The 21,914-nt window shown below is 36.2% G+C and overlaps 2 protein-coding genes and 1 pseudogene across 3 annotated transcripts; 2 read left to right on the top strand and 1 right to left on the bottom strand.

The window, feature by feature from the left end:
• Nucleotides 1-603: 603 nt before the first annotated feature.
• On the top strand, nt 604-1,758 carry LOC140175031 (protein PELOTA 1-like). Its single transcript, XM_072201927.1, has one exon. The coding sequence runs from the start codon at nt 604-606 to the stop codon at nt 1,756-1,758; it is 1,155 nt and encodes a 384-aa protein (XP_072058028.1).
• Nucleotides 1,759-3,444: 1,686 nt separating this feature from the next.
• LOC112710117 (protein DETOXIFICATION 35-like) lies at nt 3,445-5,876 on the top strand (annotated as a pseudogene).
• A 446-nt stretch (nt 5,877-6,322) lies between these two features.
• On the bottom strand, nt 6,323-20,338 carry LOC112710116 (protein ROOT HAIR DEFECTIVE 3). Of its 2 annotated transcripts, XM_025762216.3 has the most exons (24): nt 19,837-20,050; nt 19,292-19,404; nt 19,007-19,153; nt 18,519-18,585; nt 18,334-18,436; nt 12,177-12,247; nt 11,966-12,029; nt 11,811-11,876; nt 11,676-11,723; nt 11,530-11,592; nt 11,361-11,417; nt 10,785-10,943; nt 10,636-10,704; nt 10,454-10,545; nt 10,242-10,320; nt 9,836-10,001; nt 9,388-9,512; nt 8,747-9,009; nt 8,562-8,658; nt 8,308-8,472; nt 8,063-8,167; nt 7,566-7,660; nt 7,195-7,291; nt 6,323-6,959 (listed from the first exon to the last, which is right to left on the bottom strand). In XM_025762216.3, exons 3-24 carry the CDS (start codon nt 19,077-19,079, stop codon nt 6,723-6,725), a joined length of 2,361 nt encoding a protein of 786 aa, XP_025618001.1. In that variant the 5' UTR covers nt 19,080-19,153; nt 19,292-19,404; nt 19,837-20,050; the 3' UTR covers nt 6,323-6,722. The 2 variants fall into 2 exon arrangements, with proteins under 2 accessions (XP_025618001.1, XP_025618000.1); XM_025762215.3 differs by lacking the exon at nt 19,292-19,404 and having other exon boundaries at nt 19,837-20,338.
• Between the last annotated feature and the right edge of the window lie 1,576 nt (nt 20,339-21,914).

Genomic DNA, 21,914 nt, shown 5'->3' with positions numbered 1-21,914 from the left:
TATTTGATAATTATTAAAATATTTTAAAAGTATATTTTATTATTAAGAGTTTAAGATCATTTAATAATTCAAATATTGTTCCTCCATCGAATCTTTTGCGGTATCTTATTTATGTTCGTTTTCTTTGCTTTCCTTGGTTGCATATTAAATTATTAGCCCAACACGAAGTAAAGCAAAGAAAGAATCCACAAAATTCAAATTCAATATCTATCTTGTACCCAAAATAAAGAATTGTTTATTTTTCCCCAGCGAAACAACTAATCATATCCTAAAGCAAGATCTACAAGAATTCGAAAATTCCAAATTCAATTTACGGTGCTTATGAACTGATGATTAAATTTTATCTAATTTATCTTTTATAATAAATTTTATATCTTTAAAAATTATCTATTTTTATACTTTTAAATTAAACAACACCTTTCAACCAATAAATTAATCACCAAACTCCAATTTGCAACAACAAACACAACACGGGCAAGTCACCCCATATAAACCCCACACATAACATACATACATCAGAAGGCAGTCAGGCACACATTATTCATCACCAAAAAAAAGGTTCCAATATTCAGCAGAAATTGGGAGCTAAGCAAAAAAGGAAGAATGAAACTGAAGGAAAAAGATTTCGCAGTGAACCAAATGGGAAGAGTGATCATAATCCCTGAAGAATCCGACGACCTATGGATGCTCTACAACATCATCAACCCCGGCGATTACGTCACGGCCGATACCTCCCGGAAGGTCCACCACCAACTCAACGACGGCAGGAACACCACCGCCTCACGTGTCAGGCTCTCTGTCCACCTCAAGGTCACCTGCGGCGACTTCGACAAGGACTCTTCCACCCTTCGCATCCAAGGCCGCAATCTCGAGCCCAACGGTTATGTTGCCGTCGGATCCTTTCACACCCTCACGTTGGAGTGCAACAAACCCTTCGAGCTCCACAAGAAGGTCTGGAAGCAAGACGTCGTCGAGGCTCTCCAGGAACGAGAGAACCACGAAGTTTGTCCCGATGCGGAACTCGCAGTAACTCTCTTTCAACAAGACCATGCTGAGATTTATCTGATTGGAAAAGGCGTAACTGCCATGGTTTCCAAGGTTGAAACCTCTTCTTCCAGTACCGAAGGAAGAAAGTCTTCATCTTCATCTCCTTCTTCAAACACTACGAAGAACGTGTTCTTCCGCGAGGTTTTTGCGGAGTTCATAAAGTACGTGGATCTGAACAAGGTTAAGAACACTGTGATCGCAAGCGAGGATTCGAAAAAGGACGAGTTTCGAAGGTTTATGATATCGAAGGCAAAGAGGATGAAGATGAGAAGCGTAGAAGAGAACATAGGAAGGATCGTGGTGGCTGCTGGTGGTGGTTGCAACGGCAATTTGAAGGATCTTTTGGGAGAAAGCACGGTGATGAACCTTATGAAGGACAGCAAGGTAGGGTTGCAGATTAGGGCACTGAGAAAGGTTTGGGACATGGTTTCGAGTGACTCGGATCGAGCTTGCTACGGACCGAAGAGCGTGGAGAGTGCGCAGGAGATGGGAGCCATTGAAACGCTTCTGATCAGTGATGAGCTGTATCGGAGTGATGAGGTTGCCACGAGGAAGAGGTACGGTTGTTTGGTGAAGGCTGTTAAGGATAGTGGTGGGGAAGCTTTGGTGTACTCTTCCATGCATGTTATGGCAGAGCAGTTGCAGCAACTCACCGGTATTGCCGCCATTCTCAGGTTTCCGTTGCCTGCTCTTGATGATAATGCTTATTAGAGCAAGGTTTTATGATTAATTAATTGTCTAGGTTGATTAATTATCCTAATTTAACTTCATTATTTATAGCTGTATATGGTTACGGAAAAGTATAGGGAGACTAAGGCCCAGTTTGGGTAAATAACTTAAATAAGTTCTTTTGGAAAAGGAGCTTAAAATATAAGGACTTTTATTAATAGCAACTTATAAATAAGTTATTTTGTGTTTGGATTTTTAGTTATAAAAGTACTTATTTTAAAGTTGTAGCGTTTGGATAAATAACTCAAAAGATAATTTTTTTTTACAAAAGAGAATGAATATTAAAATAACGATGATAACAAATATTTTTTAATATTGAATGTTGATTTTACATAACCTAATCACTAATATTGTGTATGATATGGTAGGTGAAAATAAAAAATAAATATAAAATGTGTGTCAATGTATATTTTATTTTTTATTTTTTATTTTTTATTTTTTATTTTTATTCCTATTAGAACTCTCTTCTCCTTTATTGAAGTCAAGAACTTATTATAATTAACTATGAAAATAATAATAAGCTATAAAATTACATATGAAAAAAATAAAATTAAAACTGAAATTTCATATCACACTTGAATACAAATTTAATAATAAAAAATAGTGATAAAATGATAAAAAAATATTTAGAAGGCAGTAAGTTGTTCAGATGTAATATTGTCTGAAAATGTGGTGGAGGATCAATACTTCCATCAGATGTTTCATTACGTAAAAATGGTGAGACTTGGAACATTGTGTGAGAATGATAGTGGAAGGCTAGTGCTTCTAGCAGACCTTATGTGAAAATGGTGATGAAGAGTCAGTATTTTTCATAGAGTCAAGAAGGAAAGTAAATTTTTTTATTTTAAAATTAATTAATTTTTTTTAAGTAAGTGGTAGAATGACTTCTGGAAAAGTAAGAAGTTATATATTTCGGGAAGTTAAAAGCTTTTTCTAAAATAGTGCCAAACATATAGATTATGACTTTTCATAATCCAAAAGTTAAAAAAAGTAGCTTCTGCTACTTCCCAAACGGGCTCTAAAGAATGTGAACAATAGAGATATTTGTTGTTCAATTTAATAGGTATATAAATGATTATGTTGATTATTTTTAATTGGATAGATATTTTTTTTATTCGATTTACTCATGCACACAGTTAACAATGGTTGTATGTTTAATTCATTAAGTGTACGGATGGTTATTTTAATGTTAAGTTTAAGAGGTAATTTAGAATGGAGTGTTTTTTTATTTTGTTTGGTCAATTTTAAAACTCATTGTTCACATTATTTAAAAAAAAATATTATCTATCTAACAAAACCAATTAGTTATATAAGGTATTTGATAAATCTTGAGTGTTTTTTTTAAAGAAATAATCATCATGTATACTAAAATCAATCACAAAATTTAATCAGTAATATAAAATATGTATTAAAATATAAATATATATTAAAAATATATTAAATCACACGTATAATATATTAATGGGTGATTTTGTTGTACAAAGAATATTCTTGTTAAAAAAATATTAATGTAGCTTTTAGGGGAGTTCATATAATCATATTGCAGTTTGAAAAAAAAAAATCAATCTGATTAATTTGAAGTATATAACATTTTACGATTTATATTAAATTAGTTTGAAGTATATAAAACTCTCTGCTATCTCCTTGATCAACTCAGTCGTCGGCACTTTCGCTTTCGGCTTCATGGTATGCTTTCTCTGTCTCCTCTTCTTCTTTAAGAACAGTTAGATATAACAATTTATATATATTCCAGCTTAAGAATTTAGGATTTGGATCCTCTAAAGTTTAAATTTACTTTATAGGATAAAGTGTAATCTTCTACTCTTAAATGATTTTTTTTCTCATATTTATTTTTAGTCTCATCTATAAAATAAATGGTGAGAGATCACACATTATTCTCTAAAGTGAACAACCACCGGAAATTCTTAAAAGCAAGAACATCCGAAATTCAATTAGAAAAAAAAAAATCTGAAATCCAAACTCAACAAGAGCTTATTTTTAGTGAAATTGGCTGCTATAGTGTTGATTTCCTAACATTACTCTTATAAGATAAGTGATTTCATGATATATAAATTTCAATGTTTATTATTAGATATAACTATTCTGTTACCTATAGCTTGGCATGGGAAGCGCAACGGAGACACTGCGGGCAAGCTTTTGGGGCAGGGCAGGTTGAAATGCTGGGTGTGTACTTGCAACGGTCATGGGCAATCCTGTCGGTGACCAGTCTTTTGCTAATGCCAATATACATATTTGCTGCTCCAATCCTGAAGTTTCTGGGGCAACAGCATGATATAGCTGACAGAGCAGGAACCTTTGCTCCCCTTGTAATCCCCCAATTTCTCTCGCTTGCATTCAATTTTCCAACCCAGAAGTTCCTTCAGGCCCAAAGCAAGGTCAATATCATCACCTGGATCGGCTTCTTCGCGCTAATCCTGCACGTTGTGATGCTGTGGCTCTTCATCTATGTGCTGCAATTAGGCTTAACTGGTGCAGCATTGGCATTTGATATCACAAGCTGGGTGATAACATTGGCTCAACTTGCTTATGTCTTTTTTTGGTGCAAGGAAGGTTGGCATGGATTGTCATGGAAGGCCTTGAAAGATATATGGCCCTTTGTTAGGCTCTCCCTTGAATCTGCTGTCATGCTTTGTCTTGAAGTTTGGTATATGATGAGCCTCATTGTTCTTGCTGGCCACCTTGATAATGCAGTCATAGCTGTTGATTCCCTCTATATGGTAGGTAACATAAATGTTACTAATACATTCATTCATTCGTTCATTCATTTATTCATTCAGTTCACTCTTTTGTGTTTTATAGCATGAATTTGAATGGGTGGGAGTTCATGATCTTTATTGGAGTAAATGCTGCTGTCAGGTATGCACTCTCTGTTTGAAGTGAAGTTTGTTCTATCAATGCAATCATGTATGTGTGTGTGATTCTTTTTCTTTCTTTTCAGTGTGAGAGTTTCCAACGAACTGGGACTTGGACATCCAAGAGCTGCCAAATACTCTGTCTATGTAATAACACTTCAGTCCTTTCTAATTGGAATCCTTTGCATGGTGGCTATTTTGATATTTAGAGATTCTTTCGCCGTCATCTTCACTAGCAGCAAGCCTTTGCAAGAATCGGTCACAAAACTCGCATACTTCCTTTCTGTTACTATGATTCTAAACAGCATTCAACCAGTTATTTCAGGTATTTAGATACACATAAATCTCGTATATACATTAAATACCCCCCAATACAACAAAACTCTCCTCTTTACAATTTTGAAACCATTCTTGCAGGTGTTGCTGTTGGAGGTGGGTGGCAGGCACTGGTGGCTTACATCAATGTAGGTTGTTACTATGTGTTTGGACTTCCACTGGGGTTTATTCTTGGTTATAAAGTTAACTTGGGAGTTAAGGTAATGCATTAATTCTATTTAATATTTATCCAAAGACTGTAATTAACTATAGCCCTCTCTCAAATGATTGTGAAACTTGTTTCATATGTAGGGACTTTGGGGAGGTATGATATGTGGAATTGCTCTGCAAACATTGCCGCTTTTGTTGATACTTTACAAGACCAATTGGAAGAAAGAGGTAGGCAATGCTTCTCATATGGAGCTTGTTCTGTTCTGTTCTTTACATTTGATATTTGATAAGTTGCTAAATACAAAAATAATACAGTCACCAAACTTCATTAATGTCATTGAACTTTTTCCTATATTTTTTTTATTTTTATTTTTATTCAATCAAGTTAGATATTTTTATTCAATCAAGTTAGATATTGTAATTGCTTTTAGTGACTTGACACTTTTCCATTGTAGGTGGAACAAACAAATGAAAGAATGAGGAAGGGGGGGGGGGGGGGACAAGAAATCAAAGTTGATAGGAGAGTGGGTTCTGCGGAAGCTTGATTTGATTCTCTCTCACTTCCATTCTGGTCAAATTCATTCTTCCATTTTCACATTGTAATGCTGCTACTTTTTAAATAGCGAGCAAAATAGTTTAATGCTTTGTTATCTGATGAGAACGGTATATTTTTCCAGTTCTCTCTTTTTTGTATTTACTTCTTAAAATTATTCATCATCTCAAGGGAAAATTAAAAAGCAACTCCAGAAATAATGAGCTAAATTCTACAAGGCAGCAACCTCCAACAAGTGTGCGACATACACAAACTCCACAAAACAGAACAGTCAATATAAATAGTTATTTATTTACAACAAAAGTACGAAAATTTATTTTGACATCAAAATAATTTCACTCGGGTCTTGGGCCCCGTTTAATACGAGATAAAGATAAAAGTAGTAGCATAGGGAAGTTTAACAATTCATTCTCGTGTAGAAAAATGGTTCATAGAAGTACCATGTACTCAAAAAAAAGTGAAGCACCGATTATGATTACTCGTGAACATTATATGTGCTCTAAGAACATGCAAGTCTTTTCTCCTGAAATTTTAATTGATTAAACACCTTATTAAGCATGCCAAAAATAAACTTAACCTGTTATTTTTCAACACCATGTTGCAAGTGACTCAATAGTCCGCATTACAAGTGACATTGATAAGCCTCTATAAGTAAATCTTATAAATCTAATATAAATACACGATTCCAATCAATAAATTTTCAGAAGGATACAATAGGAAAACAATGATTGAATTACAAACAAAATTGACTGCAAAACCAGCATAACCATGAAAGACCACGTAGGAGTCAACTCCACTAAATGAAGCCCCAAAATTAAAAGAAAACTATTATAAGGGGGATTAATTAGGAACAAAACAATGCCCCCTTCGTATATATGGCACTTGTGCAAAAACCAATGCCTTTGAGAATGTCATGAATATGCTCAGAAATCATATGTTTCGTGGACAAGCTAAAAAACCAAGGATGCAGCCAGCAGACATCACCATCTTCCAACAAATGAAATTTCTCTACCGTATCAGATGAGTTCTTTCATCTACTCGAATTTTGATGAACTGGCGTATTCAGTTCTGTTGTGTTTGGTTCCGTTGTCAAGCACACTTACATTTGATGAAGCACTGGAAGATGCAGCACTACCATCATTAGCAGCCTTGTAATCGCCTTTTGGTGGATTTCTGCGAGTATTGTTATCTGCACCCTCGTCTGCTAGTTTTTTCATAAGGTTCATGACAGTTGGAACGAATTTGGTAGACAAGGATAAGAGTCCCGGCAGCTGAAAGTAAACAAGTACGAAATAAGGCTTTTATATAGATTGGTTAAATACCTAGTGAACATTTAACAAGAGCTGGTAGGCAGTAGCTCAACTAAAGGACTATTTATGGAATCCCCAGCTTGATGCTACTGACGTGTGTGTGATCCAAAACTCAGTAACCAAGGTGAATAGACCAAATAATTATAATTATGATTAATGAATTGAACAATATATGATAACGAGGAATTATACTCACAGCTCCATGGCGAAATTCACCCGTAATGTCCAATTGCACCCATAGGGCTTTGATGAGAAGATAACCAATAAAGATGACAAGCAAATACAACGGATTTCTGCCATGGGAAATACCAAAATTGAGTAAGAACAATTAAAAAGAACAGTCGGATGGAAACGAGGTGGTTTCTTTATTATTAAACTGCCCATCCAATAATTTATGTACAATAAAAGACACTCTTATTTCAAAACTACGATTTTACTACTTTACACTGAAGCTGCTACAGGCAGAGGTGTGGTGTTAAGAGTGAGTAAAAACATAGCCTTTATTGTAGAACGAAAGGGAAAAAGAAAGAAAGAAAGTAAACATAGATGAGCTCAATTGATGTGCACCTTAAGAGTGTCATAAATTCATTAAATCCGAGAATAATCAAAGCAAGTATTGCCCATGGAGGAGGTAACCAGTTGTTATTACGCTTGTTGGCCTCCTGAAAATCCAAATATTACAAAAATAAATTAACAAATAGATTTCTAATAAGAACATTTAAATTCCTTGATTAAATATGCATCCATGATATTTGTGAAACTAATTATATAAGCTAGTTTGCAAATCGTTATCTGTAGCTTACACATGGAACCTAAACAGGCAAAATTCTTTGGACCAGTTCAAGAACTGTATATTTCAGGTAACATACAAACTGGAAAGATAAAACTATAGCCTTGCCTCATTTCTTTTGTGCAACTTAATAGTTGGTTCCAGCTACAACTTAAAATATAAAACATCCGAAATAAAGATTAGGGTTTAAATTAAGTCTAATTTTGTTCTAATAGTTTTTCTTAATTTTCATTTGCATAAAGAAACCCTCAAAAAGTTAAGATAAATGTCATGCCTGTGCAGAAATGGCCTGAGAGACACTGTATTCTGTCTCTGTCTTGAATTGCCTCCACAAGGATTTGCATTGGACAGGTGTAATCAATGTCTTAGAGGATGGTACCTAAACAGCAAAATTCAATCAAGACAACTAATCAGCACTACTAGAAAAACATATAGAGAGCAGTTTACAATTTCAAATACATACTAATGAAGTCAGTCTTTAGCAATGTTGGATATACGTATGTAGGCAATAAAACTTGCCTTTTCCCATGTGCTAGAAGCTAGCGGATCAACCGTTGTGATGCTCCTATCAGTAACATTACTGCTTGATGAATCTATCAATGCAACGGCTAATGTTTTCTCAATATTATCAGTATCACCATCATCCAAACGAATAACAGCCATGACAGACAGTAACTTCAAAGACTGCAATAAGTTAAATTTGGTTCAGAAATCAAAACGCAACACAAACTTAAGGTTACAAACGACAAATAGTATTCATAGTCATGTCATACAGCAGAGCGAGCAGTCTTTGTGATGGTACGGATATCTTCTTTGCCCGTCCATACACGAGGCATTGAATCAGTGTCGTGGCTAAACAACATCGTAAATCTGCTTTCAAATTTAAGGTAAGTGCCTCTGAAGTAAACTTATAAGGTATAAGTGAAAAAATCATCTTGGATGTGGCAAAACATGTTACCTATCCTTCATCCGGATTAGAACTCTTCCAGCTTCATCCCTAGCCTTTCCTTCTACTACACCCCTAGCATAATCTGCTATATTCGAAATCATTTTCTGTCTCGTATCTTCATCCATATCAAACCCAGCAAGTGCAGCAGAGAACCCTGAGACAGCTGATTCAGTCTCACGCCTAAGAAGTTTCTTTATTGATGACCAAGTATCACCACTTGCTTCATCCAAAAGAGCTTCAACAGGTCCAGACAAGGCTTCTTTAAGTTTTTCCTGAAATGGCACTACTATCAGAAAACTTCACAAGAAGTTACTTTTTCACCCAAATAAAGTAAACAACTGGTGAACCATACAATCTCCTATACTAATCCCTAGATAACTGCTGTCACAAGGCATGAGAAGGATCTTATACTTTTGAATTGACAATGTAACTGTGGGCCCAAAGGAAAAAAGAAAAGAAAAGAAGAGGGGGAAAAGCCAACCATATTGCAAGTATTGTTTAATTGACATTATTATTATTAGCAGCTCAGAAGTTTCAGCTTAGAATTTGATGACGAATAATTTACAACACAATCTTAGCATTTCACTACCAATCTTGAAATATTTGACTTAATGATTTGGAAGAAATGAAGGATAAGTTTGGGTGCGTACCTCATACGATGAAGTCAGTTCAGAAAGCTTAGCATCACGTACAGATGCCACATGTGCATCAATGTCACGCCGCAGTTTCTCCCTTACTTTAGATGTATCCCAGTCTGCTAGTTCAATTACAACATCTGTAGCAATAGCATATCAGTTTCATACTGTATTTCAGTTGAGCAAGTAAGATGCACACTTTGAAAGTATTCATCACATATTTTGGTCATGGAATTTTAATTGTTATCTAATGAAGGGTTGTCCACTGCATGAGGCACCCACATAGTGGGGTCTAGCTAAGCTACAACTAAGCAATGTTGCCCCAACAAGAGGAAGGTTGTTTCTAGAATTTGAATGCATGACCTCCATGTCAGCAGACAACAACCTTGCTATAACACCAAAGCTCAACCTCAATATTGTTAATTGTTATCAGATATGCAAAATAAATAAATTTATGGTTTACCTGCACAAGCTTCGTCAAATTGAGCCATAGAAGACTCAATGCAGTTTTTGGCAGCCAAAGAAAACCCTTCACCTCTATTCAAAGCCTTGTCAAATACATCCTTGAATTTATCCACTATTCCAGATCTTATATGTCCCAGCGCAGAAAGGAACGATGGTTGGACAAGCTAATGAATTGAAAAAAGCATTGAGTATGTTAAAGATCTCTTACACATTGCAAGTCACCAAAAGAATTTTAAATGGGAAAAAGACTGCAAACATTCCAGCCTCTAATTAGTCATTCTTGTGATTCAATAACTATCAATTTTTTGTTCCTCTGTAAACAATCATCAATTCATTTATGTTTACAAAAGAGCAAAATGGTTGTACAACCAAGATTGCATGAGAATCAAGTTAAGAATAATTACTTGCAACAATTTTTCTTGGAGTTGTTTTTGTTTTGCAGATCTCACACCTTCATCAAAATAAGTGGCTTCAAGATCATACCTAGATTTAAGGTAAACAAAATATTTCAATATATTCGGTTAGCATTAGAAAAAAGCTCATAATAGTATAGGTTTAGTATTAATTAACTGAGCCACTAAGAATAGAGATGTCAGATAGATCGAACCATACTTACTCTGACAAACAAGCACCTAGGAGTGAATTGAGTTTTTTTCCAAACCCCTGAACAGGGCCTGATTGTACGGCTTCTTCTAATTGGCACCATTCCTACAACATAAACCGGTTTTCATAGCTTTAGCAAATAGTAGTTACAGATGACACAGCAAGCTGGAAATTATACCAAAAGACCTGTAATACCTCATTTGCAGAAAAAGTTGCATATTTCTCGTTGGCAATTTCTTCACATCGGACAGTGGCAACCATTACCTACAAGTGGGCAATAAAAGATTAATAAAATAAATAAAACCATAGGCAATAATAGAAGAACAGAAGCATGCAGATATTACCTTATGTGCAGGAAGGTCAAGGTCCTTGTTCTCTTTGATGACTTTCCAGATTTGCTGAGCACTAAAAGAAAAGCCCGATGCAGGAACTACTCCTCGCCTGTCCCCTGCAAGCCCACCAGGAGCGATGGAGTGCTGGAATCGTTGCCTCAAGTTGGCAACCTAGATTTAAATAAACCCACAAGATCAGCAATGATATGCAATTTATAGAAATAGACATACATTAAACCAAACAACCATGCTAAGTGTACATCAAAATCAGTCACTAAAATCAGCCACTAGTGTAGAATACACATTGAAATACAAATACACATTAAAGATGGGTTGAACCACACATGTATTTCTACACAAATATATAGTGGCTGATTTTGGTGTGCAAATAGCATTTTTGTAAACCAAATTATTTGACTCTGCTTTCCAACAGGGAAAATAAATTAACATAATGTTTTATGCAAATACATTGAGAAATAGGAATGCATCACATGCATTAAACGAGATGCAACAACCACATTTCCTGGTAATGGGTCATTTAATACCATCAGAAAGTAAACAAGAACAAAGCTGGAGGGCATTTCATACCTGCTCCTTAAATTGCTCTTCTTTTTCTTCATAACTAGAAAGAGCAGTAACTTCAACCTGATTATTTGTTTGAAAAATGAAAGCAACTACTGTAAACTTCCAACAAATTCTGATACACAAAAAAAGACCATCAGAAAGTTCAGTAACACCAAAGGAATGGTGAACTTACATTAAAAAATTCACTAAGTGGGGTTTCCTTGTGGGCTTGTGGTTTAGGAACCGAGTCCCATATCTGCAGAAGAAACAGGTGAAGCAGTGAAGGTTATTAAAAATTACAATATTCGATAATATCATAAGATGAAAGAACAGCAATACCTTCTGAATATCTTCTCGCAAGACAGGTTCTAAATTTTCAAGTGGTGTCTATACAAGGAAAAGGTTGATCACATCAAGAACACATAATATTTAGACACATCATAAGAAACAATAATCAGCATTTTGCATACACACCCGCGTTTTGTCACGTATGACAAACAACAATGTCGTTTTGCGTGGGCTAAACAATCTCATCATAACCTGAAAGCAAAATGTAGTGCATGGTTAGATACAAATGAAGTTTGGGAGCTCAAGCTAATTGCTTGTAGTAAATAGGTTAATAAAGAGACCTGAAAGACAGTTTTCAAGAGTGGCTTATTAGCAGCTTGCTCACGGCCAATGTCATGACACCACCTTTACAAGCATCGCAGACAAACGAAAAATTAGTTTCGCAATAAAAAATAGAGTCAACAGGTGACACTAGCTACCCAGAGCTCAACACTTCAGGGGATCAGTCTGCATTAAAGATGACTAAAAGAAGAATAGGATTAAGAAACTCACATGTTGATTAGCACTATATCTGAGACAGCAAGAGCAAATAAAGCACTCTGCTTTTCAAATGCAGTATCATCCTGAAATAAAATAACAAAATAAAATAAAATTCAGTATAGAAGGTGACAATAGAACACCAAAACTATGCATTTCTCGTCCATGGTTCTTTTACTTTTTTTGTGTTAAATATATAATCATTCATATATCTCTACCTAATAGTTTAAACTTTTGAGATAAATAGTTTCATGACATAGTGTCAACGCTTCTATGACCAAAAGGTCTAAAACTCGATTTGTATTCCAATTGTTACGGTTTCTCTAGTATCCTTACTGTTAGGCAGAATTGAGTGTAGAAAATAAGGGTAGAAGGGAAGAACAGAATAACTGAACAGAATATTATAGATTTAAATGAAAGAAAAACAAGAATAATTGACTTTCGAGAGGTCAATTCTCTCCCTCTAGATTTTCACTCCACTTATTTTTCTCCTACTAGCTTTCCCAGCCTACCTATTTATAATATCTAATCCTATAACTACTGTCCTAAAGATGTGGAGTTTCAGAATTTAAAATTTAGTTTGCTACTTTTTCTCCTCTCCTTTTATAAGTATATTTAAAAGGAGTTAAATCCCTATTATCTCTCTGGTTTGTTGCAATACCCCCCCCATGAAGAGCCACCTTGTCCTCAAGGTGGAAAGAGGGAAATGTTGTCTGTAATTTTGCTGCTGACTCCCAAGTATTCTCGAAATCTGGCAGTTCTCTCCATTTGATAAGGACCTCAAGATCTCCCTGATTGTTGTAGCGGCTGTCAATGGCTTGTTCAGGTTCTACCAGCAATTCCCCTTCTTCAGTGAGTGCTTCGGGTAATGGTTGAGGATGTAAGGAAGGTCCAACACTTTTCTTCAACTGGGAAATATGAAAAACAGGGTGTATTCTTGCTGTGTCAGGTAATTTCAGCCTGTAGGCCACTGCTCCAATCCGTTCTAGCACCTCAAAAGGACCATAAAACCTTGCACCTAACTTTTGATTTGATCTGGCTGCCAAAGATTTCATCCTATATGGCTGAAGTTTGAGACACACAAAGTCTCCTACTTCAAAAGACACATTACGTCGTTTCTTGTCTGCACTTTGTCTCATTCTGTTCTGAGCCCTATTAAGCTGAAATTGGATTTCATCTAGCATCTGATTTCGTTCCTCCAATAAGACCCTTACTTCTTCTACTGAAGATTCCATCCCTCCTCGTAATAAAGCTGGAGGTTCCCTGCCATATAAAGCTCGAAAAGGTGTCATCCGAATAGAGCCATGGTATGAGGTATTATACCAAAATTCTGCCCAAGAAAGCCAAGCGGGCCATTGTTTAGGTTTAGCACCAGTTAAGCATCGCAGGTAGGTTTCCAAGCATTTATTCACCGCCTCAGTTTGGCCGTCGGTCTGCGGGTGATAGGCCGAGGACATCTTCAAGGTAGTACCGGCCTGTTTAAAAACTTCAGTCCAGAAAGCACTCATGAATATTTTGTCTCGATCGGAGACAATTGATGATGGAAAACCGTGGAGGCGTACCACTTCCTTAATGAACAAAACAGCAACATCCTTTGCCGTAAAGGGATGTGAAAGTGGGAAGAAATGAGCATATTTAGTCATGCGATCCACCACCACAAATATTGTATCCATTCCATTGGCTTTGGGTAATCCCCCTATGAAATCCATTGAGATGTCAGCCCATACATTGGAAGGAATTGGCAGCGGTTGTAGGAGACCAGCAGGTTGCAAGGTAGAATGCTTGTTCTGCTGACAAATTTCACAGCCTTTAATAAAGTTCATCACTGCTGCCTTCATACCCTCCCAATAAAGGATAGCAGAAATCCTCTTGTAAGTTCTAAAGAAGCCCGAATGGCCTCCCAGCCTGGAGCTATGAAATTCCAACAGAATTTTTGGAATCCATTTAGAGGTTTTTGCAAGCACTAACCTCCCTTTATATTTGAGTTTTCCATTTATTAATGCAAAACCGGGTGTAGTTTCTTCCCCCACTAACAACTTCTGCATAATCCCATTTAATTTCTCATCAGCCAATACTTCAGCCTCCATATCATCCCATTCTGCTGCCATGGAAAAAGACAGGGAGGAGAAATGAAATTTCCTAGAAAGGGCATCAGCCACCCTGTTTTCTGTCCCTGCCTTATATTTAATGTCAAAATTGTATCCCAGTAACTTGGATAACCATTTCTGCTGGCCTTCGTCTGCTACACGCTGATCTAATAAAAACTTCAAGGACTGTTGATCAGTAAAAACTGTGAACTGCTGTCCCATGAGATAGTGTTTCCACTTTTGAACAGCTAGAACAATTGCCATCAACTCTCTTTCATAGACAGATTTCTGCTGGGCTGTTTCCGAGAGTTTTTGGCTCATAAAAGCAATTGGCCGACCCTCCTGCATCAAGACAGCACCCACTCCCTTTCCGGATGCATCGGTTTCCAGCTGGAAAGGTTTAGAAAAGCATGGAACGGCTAAAACCGGAACGGAAACCATAGCTGTTTTGAGCTTTTGAAAAGCAGAGTCAGCATCCTTACCCCAATTAAAAGAGTCCTTTTTGAGAAGTTGGGTGAGAGGAGCAGCAATAGTACCATACCCTTTTACAAAGCGGCGATAATATCCGGTTAAGCCCAAGAAACCCCGCAAGCTGCGAATATCTTTTGGTGGAGGCCAGTCAAGCATATCTCTAAGTTTCTTAGGATCAGCCGCCACCCCTTCGGCAGAAATAACGTGGCCAAGGTACTCAATACTCGGTGCTTCAAAACAGCACTTCTTTTTATTTACCAATAAATTGTGTTGCCTCAGTACCTCAAAAATATTCTGCAAATGACCTCTGTGGCTAATGAGATCCTTGCTATAAATAAGGATGTCATCGAAGAAAACTAAAGCAAATTTTCTGAGGAACGGACGAAGTACAGTGTTCATGAGGGCTTGAAAAGTGGATGGAGCGTTTGTGAGGCCAAAAGGCATTACAAGGAATTCGTAATGGCCGTCGTGGGTGCGAAAAGCTGTCTTATGAATATCCTCCTCCTTCATTCGAATTTGATGATATCCGGATTTGAGATCCAATTTGGAAAACACTGTTGCACCATCGAGCTCATCCAATAGCTCCTCTATAATAGGAATAGGAAATTTGTCCGGCACCGTGATCTTATTGAGGGCCCTATAGTCGACGCAAAACCTCCACCCACCATCCTTTTTCTTTACCAAAATTACCGGGCTCGAGAAGGGACTTGTGCTGGGCCGAATAATCCCAATCTGCAGCATTTCATCAATTATTTTTTCCATTTCTGCCTTCTGATAATGTGGATATCTGTAAGGTCGAATGTTTGGGATCTCTGCACTGTCTTTTAGTACTATAGCATGATCGTGTGTTCTTTGTGGAGGAAGACCATATGGGGACTGAAAGACATCCTCAAATTGCTGCAAAATTGCCAAAGTTGCTGACGAAACAGATAGTTGGGCTTCTGTAGAATCGGCAATGAACACAGGGGTTACGAGAAAGCCCTCTTCATTATTTCTCAGGGCATTTAAAGTCACTTTTGCACTAGCTCGACTTCTCCCTAAAGAGGGATCACCATGCAAAGTCACCTTCTTCCCATTCAACATCCAGCTTAAGGATAAGGCGTTATAATCCCCTTCAAATTTGCCCAAACTAGCAATCCACCCCGCACCCAAAACAACTTCAGAACGTCCCAATTCCATCACCAAGAAGTCCTCCACAATAGAAATTCCCTGTACCAATAATTCCACTTTTTCACAGCCACCTAACCCATGCTCTATTGCTCCATTTCCAACCTCAATTCGGAAAGGAGGCAGGTGTACCAATGGCAAACCCAGTATGGAGACAAGAGAAGATGAAATAAAATTCGCCTCAGCCCCTGGGTCAACCAACACGACCACCCCAACACCATTTATAGTAGCTCGTACCTTCAAAGTTTGGTGTGATGTAAGTCCCCAATAACTTAGAGAAGAGAGACGAAGAGAAAGACTGTTAATGGTTACGACAGGTTCGTCCGAGGCCAAATCTTCGCAACAATCCTCGGGTTGTTCATCCTCCTCCCCCAGGAGAATGAGTTGTTGATGTCTGAACTTGCATGTGTGGCCAGGATTCCACTTGTCCCCGCAGCGGAAACAGAGACCTTTGCGCTGTCGCTCACTCCATTCCTCATGTGAAATCCATCGTGATGAAGGCTTTGTGATATTAGTGGTGGAAGGGGCCGAGGAAGTATTGGATTCTGTTTTACTATGAGGGATGGATGTGGGCTGTTTAGTTATGGAAGGAGATTGTGAAGTGTGCTGAGCCCAATTATTGGATCTGGCACCGCTCCAGCCCAAACGGTTAGTATTTTCATTTCGTCTTCCTCCTGGGTGCGTTCCTTCTGTACGCCACGCTTCATTCCTCGACTCTAACATCATGGCCCTATCCATCAGGGCCTGGAGGTTTTCAAACTCGGCAACTCTCATCTCCGCTTTGATCGACGGTTTGAGTCCTTCATGGAACATGCACAACAAGGTATCTCCCCCCAAATGTCTATGTGCCCTAGCCGCTATCTCAAAGTCTCTCCGATACTCCATAACCGACCCATGCTGTCTCACCTGCAATAATGGCGCAAGAGGATTCGCATCTGCACCAGGCTCAAATCGTTTGAGCAAATCTTGTTTGAAACGAATCCATGAAGGGAAGGTGGATTGAGACTCCCACCATTCAAACCATGTTAAAGCTTCCCCATGAAGTGCAAGCACCGCGTACTCGAGTTTCTCTTCCACCTGAATCCTTGATATGCGAAAATAACGATCCATTCGAACCAACCATCCGCTCGCATCCGAGCCATCAAACGAAGGAATGTCCACTCGGCGATTGAGATCACCCCTGGTTGGAGGTGGATCTCGCTGACGCCCGCCACCCGGATCGTTGATGCGCGAGTTCCCACCGCTCGAATCCTGTTGTGGGATTCGCATTACTAATTCATCCATCCTTTGCGTCATCGTTTCCATTATTCTGTTTTGTTCAGAGCGAAACTCATTCAACTGTTTCTCCAGACTCTCAACCCGATCCTCCATCGCACCTCCGCTGCGTGTGGAAACCATTCACAGGAAGAAGCCCAGATCGAACCTCTGATACCAATTGTTACGGTTTCTCTAGTATCCTTACTGTTAGGCAGAATTGAGTGTAGAAAATAAGGGTAGAAGGGAAGAACAGAATAACTGAACAGAATATTATAGATTTAAATGAAAGAAAAACAAGAATAATTGACTTTCGAGAGGTCAATTCTCTCCCTCTAGATTTTCACTCCACTTATTTTCCTCCTACTAGCTTTCCCAGCCTACCTATTTATAATATCTAATCCTATAACTACTGTCCTAAAGATGTGGAGTTTCAGAATTTAAAATTTAGTTTGCTACTTTTTCTCCTCTCCTTTTATAAGTATATTTAAAAGGAGTTAAATCCCTATTATCTCTCTGGTTTGTTGCATATTGCTCCCAAAAGGAAAGAATTTAAGCATAAGGCAAATAAAAATTAAAAGAAAGCCTATATATAATTCACGCTTCAAGCCGAAAAAGGCTATTGTGTGCAGGGACGTGTCGATATATAATCATTCATATACCTTTACCTAACAACTTAAGATTTCAGGATAAGTGGTTTCACGATATTTTTAAGAAAATGAGGTAGGGTTTTCAGGTCGAAATAATCGAAGTCATAAGCATTAACTACTCCTAGGCATAGTAAAAAAGAACATGAATAACCATTCTTTTGATTTTTTTTTTAATTATTAAATGAAAATAACAGAACATTACTTCTCAAGAGAAAGTAAAATTGTAAAAAGAATAGATGTTGCCATTTTGGTTTCCCAAGGGTATCCACCGCTAAATACGATAATTAATCCATTTACTGTGAATCACCCACTTAAGGGCAAAAGGCAACAAGAACAATAATAATGGGAATATAGGAACCCTGAGATATTTCACAATAAGCCTCGTGTCCATAGTGGATAGAGACACAAATGGGTGTTTATATGTGATTCTAAAATATTATATGCAAATGCAATGTGGATGTAGGCAATGAACTCTGAAATGTAAACAGAGTTACTACCAAAGAAGATCAAGATATAACATTAAGAAATGGAGGGGGGGGAAACCTCTCCACGTTCTCTTCCATCTGTTCCTTCCAAATCCATCACAATGGTACAAGGCTCTATCCCAGTACATCTAGCCATCCAGATTCCTTTGGTTGTTTGAGACCTGAATACAACCATATACAATCAGGTCAGTGAGGCACCATCATGATAGTTGAGCGAAGTTTATGTAAATTGCAAGTACTTGCCTTCCCTTAAAAGCATCCATCTCACGGAAATTGGTACGAAACAAATTGTTTAACAGCGTGCTTTTGCCTGCCCATAGCAAAAACAAATAAACAAAATTGGATATCCTTTACCAGGAATGAATCACTTTATGGAATAAAATCAAACAGATGAATAAACCAAGAAAAGATAAAGTTATTTTTAGAGTGCAGAAAAAGGGCTAAAACAGACTAAACATAATATTTAGCACTTAGAAATAACTAATTCAGATAGGCAACAGTCATAATTCACAAATGAACCCAATATCAATTTCAACTATAATGTAAGTTATTCCACACTACTTCATAAGGCAAAATGAAAACCTCGACTTTAATATTTCCGACAATCTCATATAACAACCAAACATTAGCATTGTGAATCAACTAACATATCATAATTAAGCAGATCGCCAAGTGAAATGATGGGCAAAGGGCAGAAGTAATAGTAAGGTTGCAGAGGCAAGAAGGCATACCACTACTTTGTGGACCCATAATGGAAACTACAGCGTACGAAAGCCCACATTCACTAAATTTCACCTCCTTCATGAAACTTTCAATCCCAGTTACATTGAATGTACCATCTCCATCAATAAGTTGAGTTGAACAGCAATGATTATTAGCTGGATACACAGATATTCAATGTCAGATGTGGAGTCAAAAGAAGAGAGGAAGGTAAAAAAAATATATATATACACTAAGCAGTAGACACAAAATCCTACATTATTATTTTTCATTTAATTTTTTTTATAAATGCTTACATCACCATGATAATAGAAAGCTCTGTATATAGCTGTTAGTTGGTTCACACTCCATTCATAAATTTAATCCCAAGCTACTAGTTTGCATTATCTTCTTAACTCCTTCTTTTTCCCTTTAATAATTGAAATTAGTATAAAAAAAAAAGAAAAAACAATGATCTAGAGTAAAATTGACAAGGATTTAATAATATAACTATACAAAACCCCTCAATTTTGGATCGAACTATCAAAATCAATCACATCAAACAAATTCTCATAAAATCCAAATAGATTTTCTCTCGAAACTGAAAATAACAACAACAATAGCAACATCAACATCAAATAATAATTATGATAACAGTTACACTAAAAAAACGCACGCAAAGTGTGATTGCCAATTTCCGTTAACATCCACCAAGCATCTCATATAAAAAATTAAATTAAGACTATAGGATTGGGAGTTAGAATATAAGAATTAGGGGAAACTAAAAAGGAATGAAGATATTAACGTATATAGAACGTAGAATGCAGGAAACAGATCGATGATGAGGGATCGAAAAGCTTACCCATTGGAAATCGAATGTGAGGTTGGATCAGAAAGAGAGAAAAGGGAATAGAAGGGCGATCTCACACAGAAAATAGGGGCATTAGCATTAAGCAATGAGCAATTAGCAATGAACACTTTAGCAATAGCGAAATTTGCATTAGGCTTTTTTGGTTTTTAACTCAAGTGCCTTTGTTCACAACACACAAATATGAAAAGAAAAAAATAATTTCTTTGGGGACTTTTTATTTATTTATTTATTTATTATATGGTTGTATACTTTTACTTTTTGTCTTTACTTTTCTCTTTCTTTTTATTCTCGATTTCATTTTTTCCTTCCTTTTCTACATGTCAAGCATTGGCTAAATGAATAAATATTTCAAAATGTCCAAATTGATCAGATCTAATCTGATTAGTTTAGTTTAATACTATCATTTTTTTGTCTATAATTTATTCTAACTAATATCATTTGCTATGGTTATTAGAATAATAAAATAATTGGATATCCTTTTCGATTGTCTTCTTTCTGAATTCAAATGGCTTAACTTGCAAGTTAGCTATAAAATTGAATTTCATTATTTTTCAGCTTTTTGTTGAATGGTTCCTTTTAACGTTCAAATTTTCGTATTCTATAAACTAATAATTTATTGCAAAGTAATGGATTGGAAAAAAAAAAGGTTGTTTCTCTTAATTTCAAAATAACACATTTGAGTAAATTAAGCAAAGGATAAATCCATAAATATTCATCCTGTTTTGTATGGTAATTTCCAGAGTTAAAAAGCCTTGGGTATCAGATTGTGGAGTGCTTGGGCCTTGGAGTGTTTATCTAATAATTACAAATAATGATCTTTAACTGCAAATATTGGTGATAATGGTGATCTTTCACTTATGGAGAATTTAATATTTCAATTACAAAGAAATAATAGTAGTGAGAAGGAAAATTATTATTTATTGATGACTCATTTTCATTTAAATTTTTGGTAATTGATAAATTAATTGTCTTAGATAAGATTAAAAGAATTAATGGAAGAAAAAACATAATATTAATTGAAAAAGCTCCAAATTAGTACATGAGAAGGGTTGTGTTGGCGGTGAAGAATGGGACCCAAAATGCCGCCCATGAGTCACTTGTTTTGTGCCTTTGAGCGAAAGTGGACGGCGTGATCATGGAATTTGTGGACACAAGCAACATTTATAGCGCGTGGTTCCAATTCCTTTTCACCACCATTCTTTGTATGTGTTTGAATTACCGTTTGCAAACGGAGATTTATATAAAATTGATTTTGTAAAAGTGATTTTGATCAAAAGTAAGTTAGTATTAACGTGGTTTATGTTTGGTAATTTTTATTCAAAATGGATTATAGTAAACTAAATATTGTTTAGATTACATTATTCAAAATCACTTTTAGATAGAAAATTACAAAAAAAGACATGAGTTTAAATAATTATTTTATGTTATCTTATAATTTTATTTTAAATATTTAAATAAATTTTAATATTTTTTTAGTATTCTCAGTATTCTTTAGTACTCTAATAGAATTAATAGAATCATAATATAAAGTAAAAAAATATTCTATACAAAAAAGAAATAACAATAACAGTAAAAGACTTCATATAAAAAAACAAAAGTTTTATAAAAAATAATATGCATAAGAAAGTATTAAAAATATATATTATAAAAAAAATAATAAATATATGAATAATAAAGGGTATAATTGGTACATAGAACATAAAGTTTAATCCAACGTGAAAAGCTGAACGGAAAAGCTAGAATTTTTAGCTTTTGGTAAACGTAGGTTGAAGACAAAAATCACTTCTACGTTTACAGAATAAAACCATTGCCAAACATAAAGATGAAGCGTTCAAGAAGCTCAAATGAGCTTTTCTCTTCTCCAACGTAAATCCAAACACACCCTTTGTTTGATTTCTTTCAAGTGTACTGTACATTCCTGAATTGCTTGTGTTTGAGTTGTATTGATGTTAGTTAGCAGTTGACACTTTGCAGTTTGCACCTTTCGGTTGTCAGTGTCACCCACTTATTTGTGGGTCTCATATGGTACAAATTTAAATATTTATTTTTAATTTTTTTTAATAAATTAA

This window comes from Arachis hypogaea, chromosome 9 (assembly GCF_003086295.3).
Source record: "Arachis hypogaea cultivar Tifrunner chromosome 9, arahy.Tifrunner.gnm2.J5K5, whole genome shotgun sequence".
NCBI classification, from domain to species: domain Eukaryota; kingdom Viridiplantae; phylum Streptophyta; class Magnoliopsida; order Fabales; family Fabaceae; genus Arachis; species Arachis hypogaea.
The sequence above is the reverse complement of the archived record's forward strand: the minus strand, read 5'-3'. Positions and strand labels throughout refer to the sequence as shown.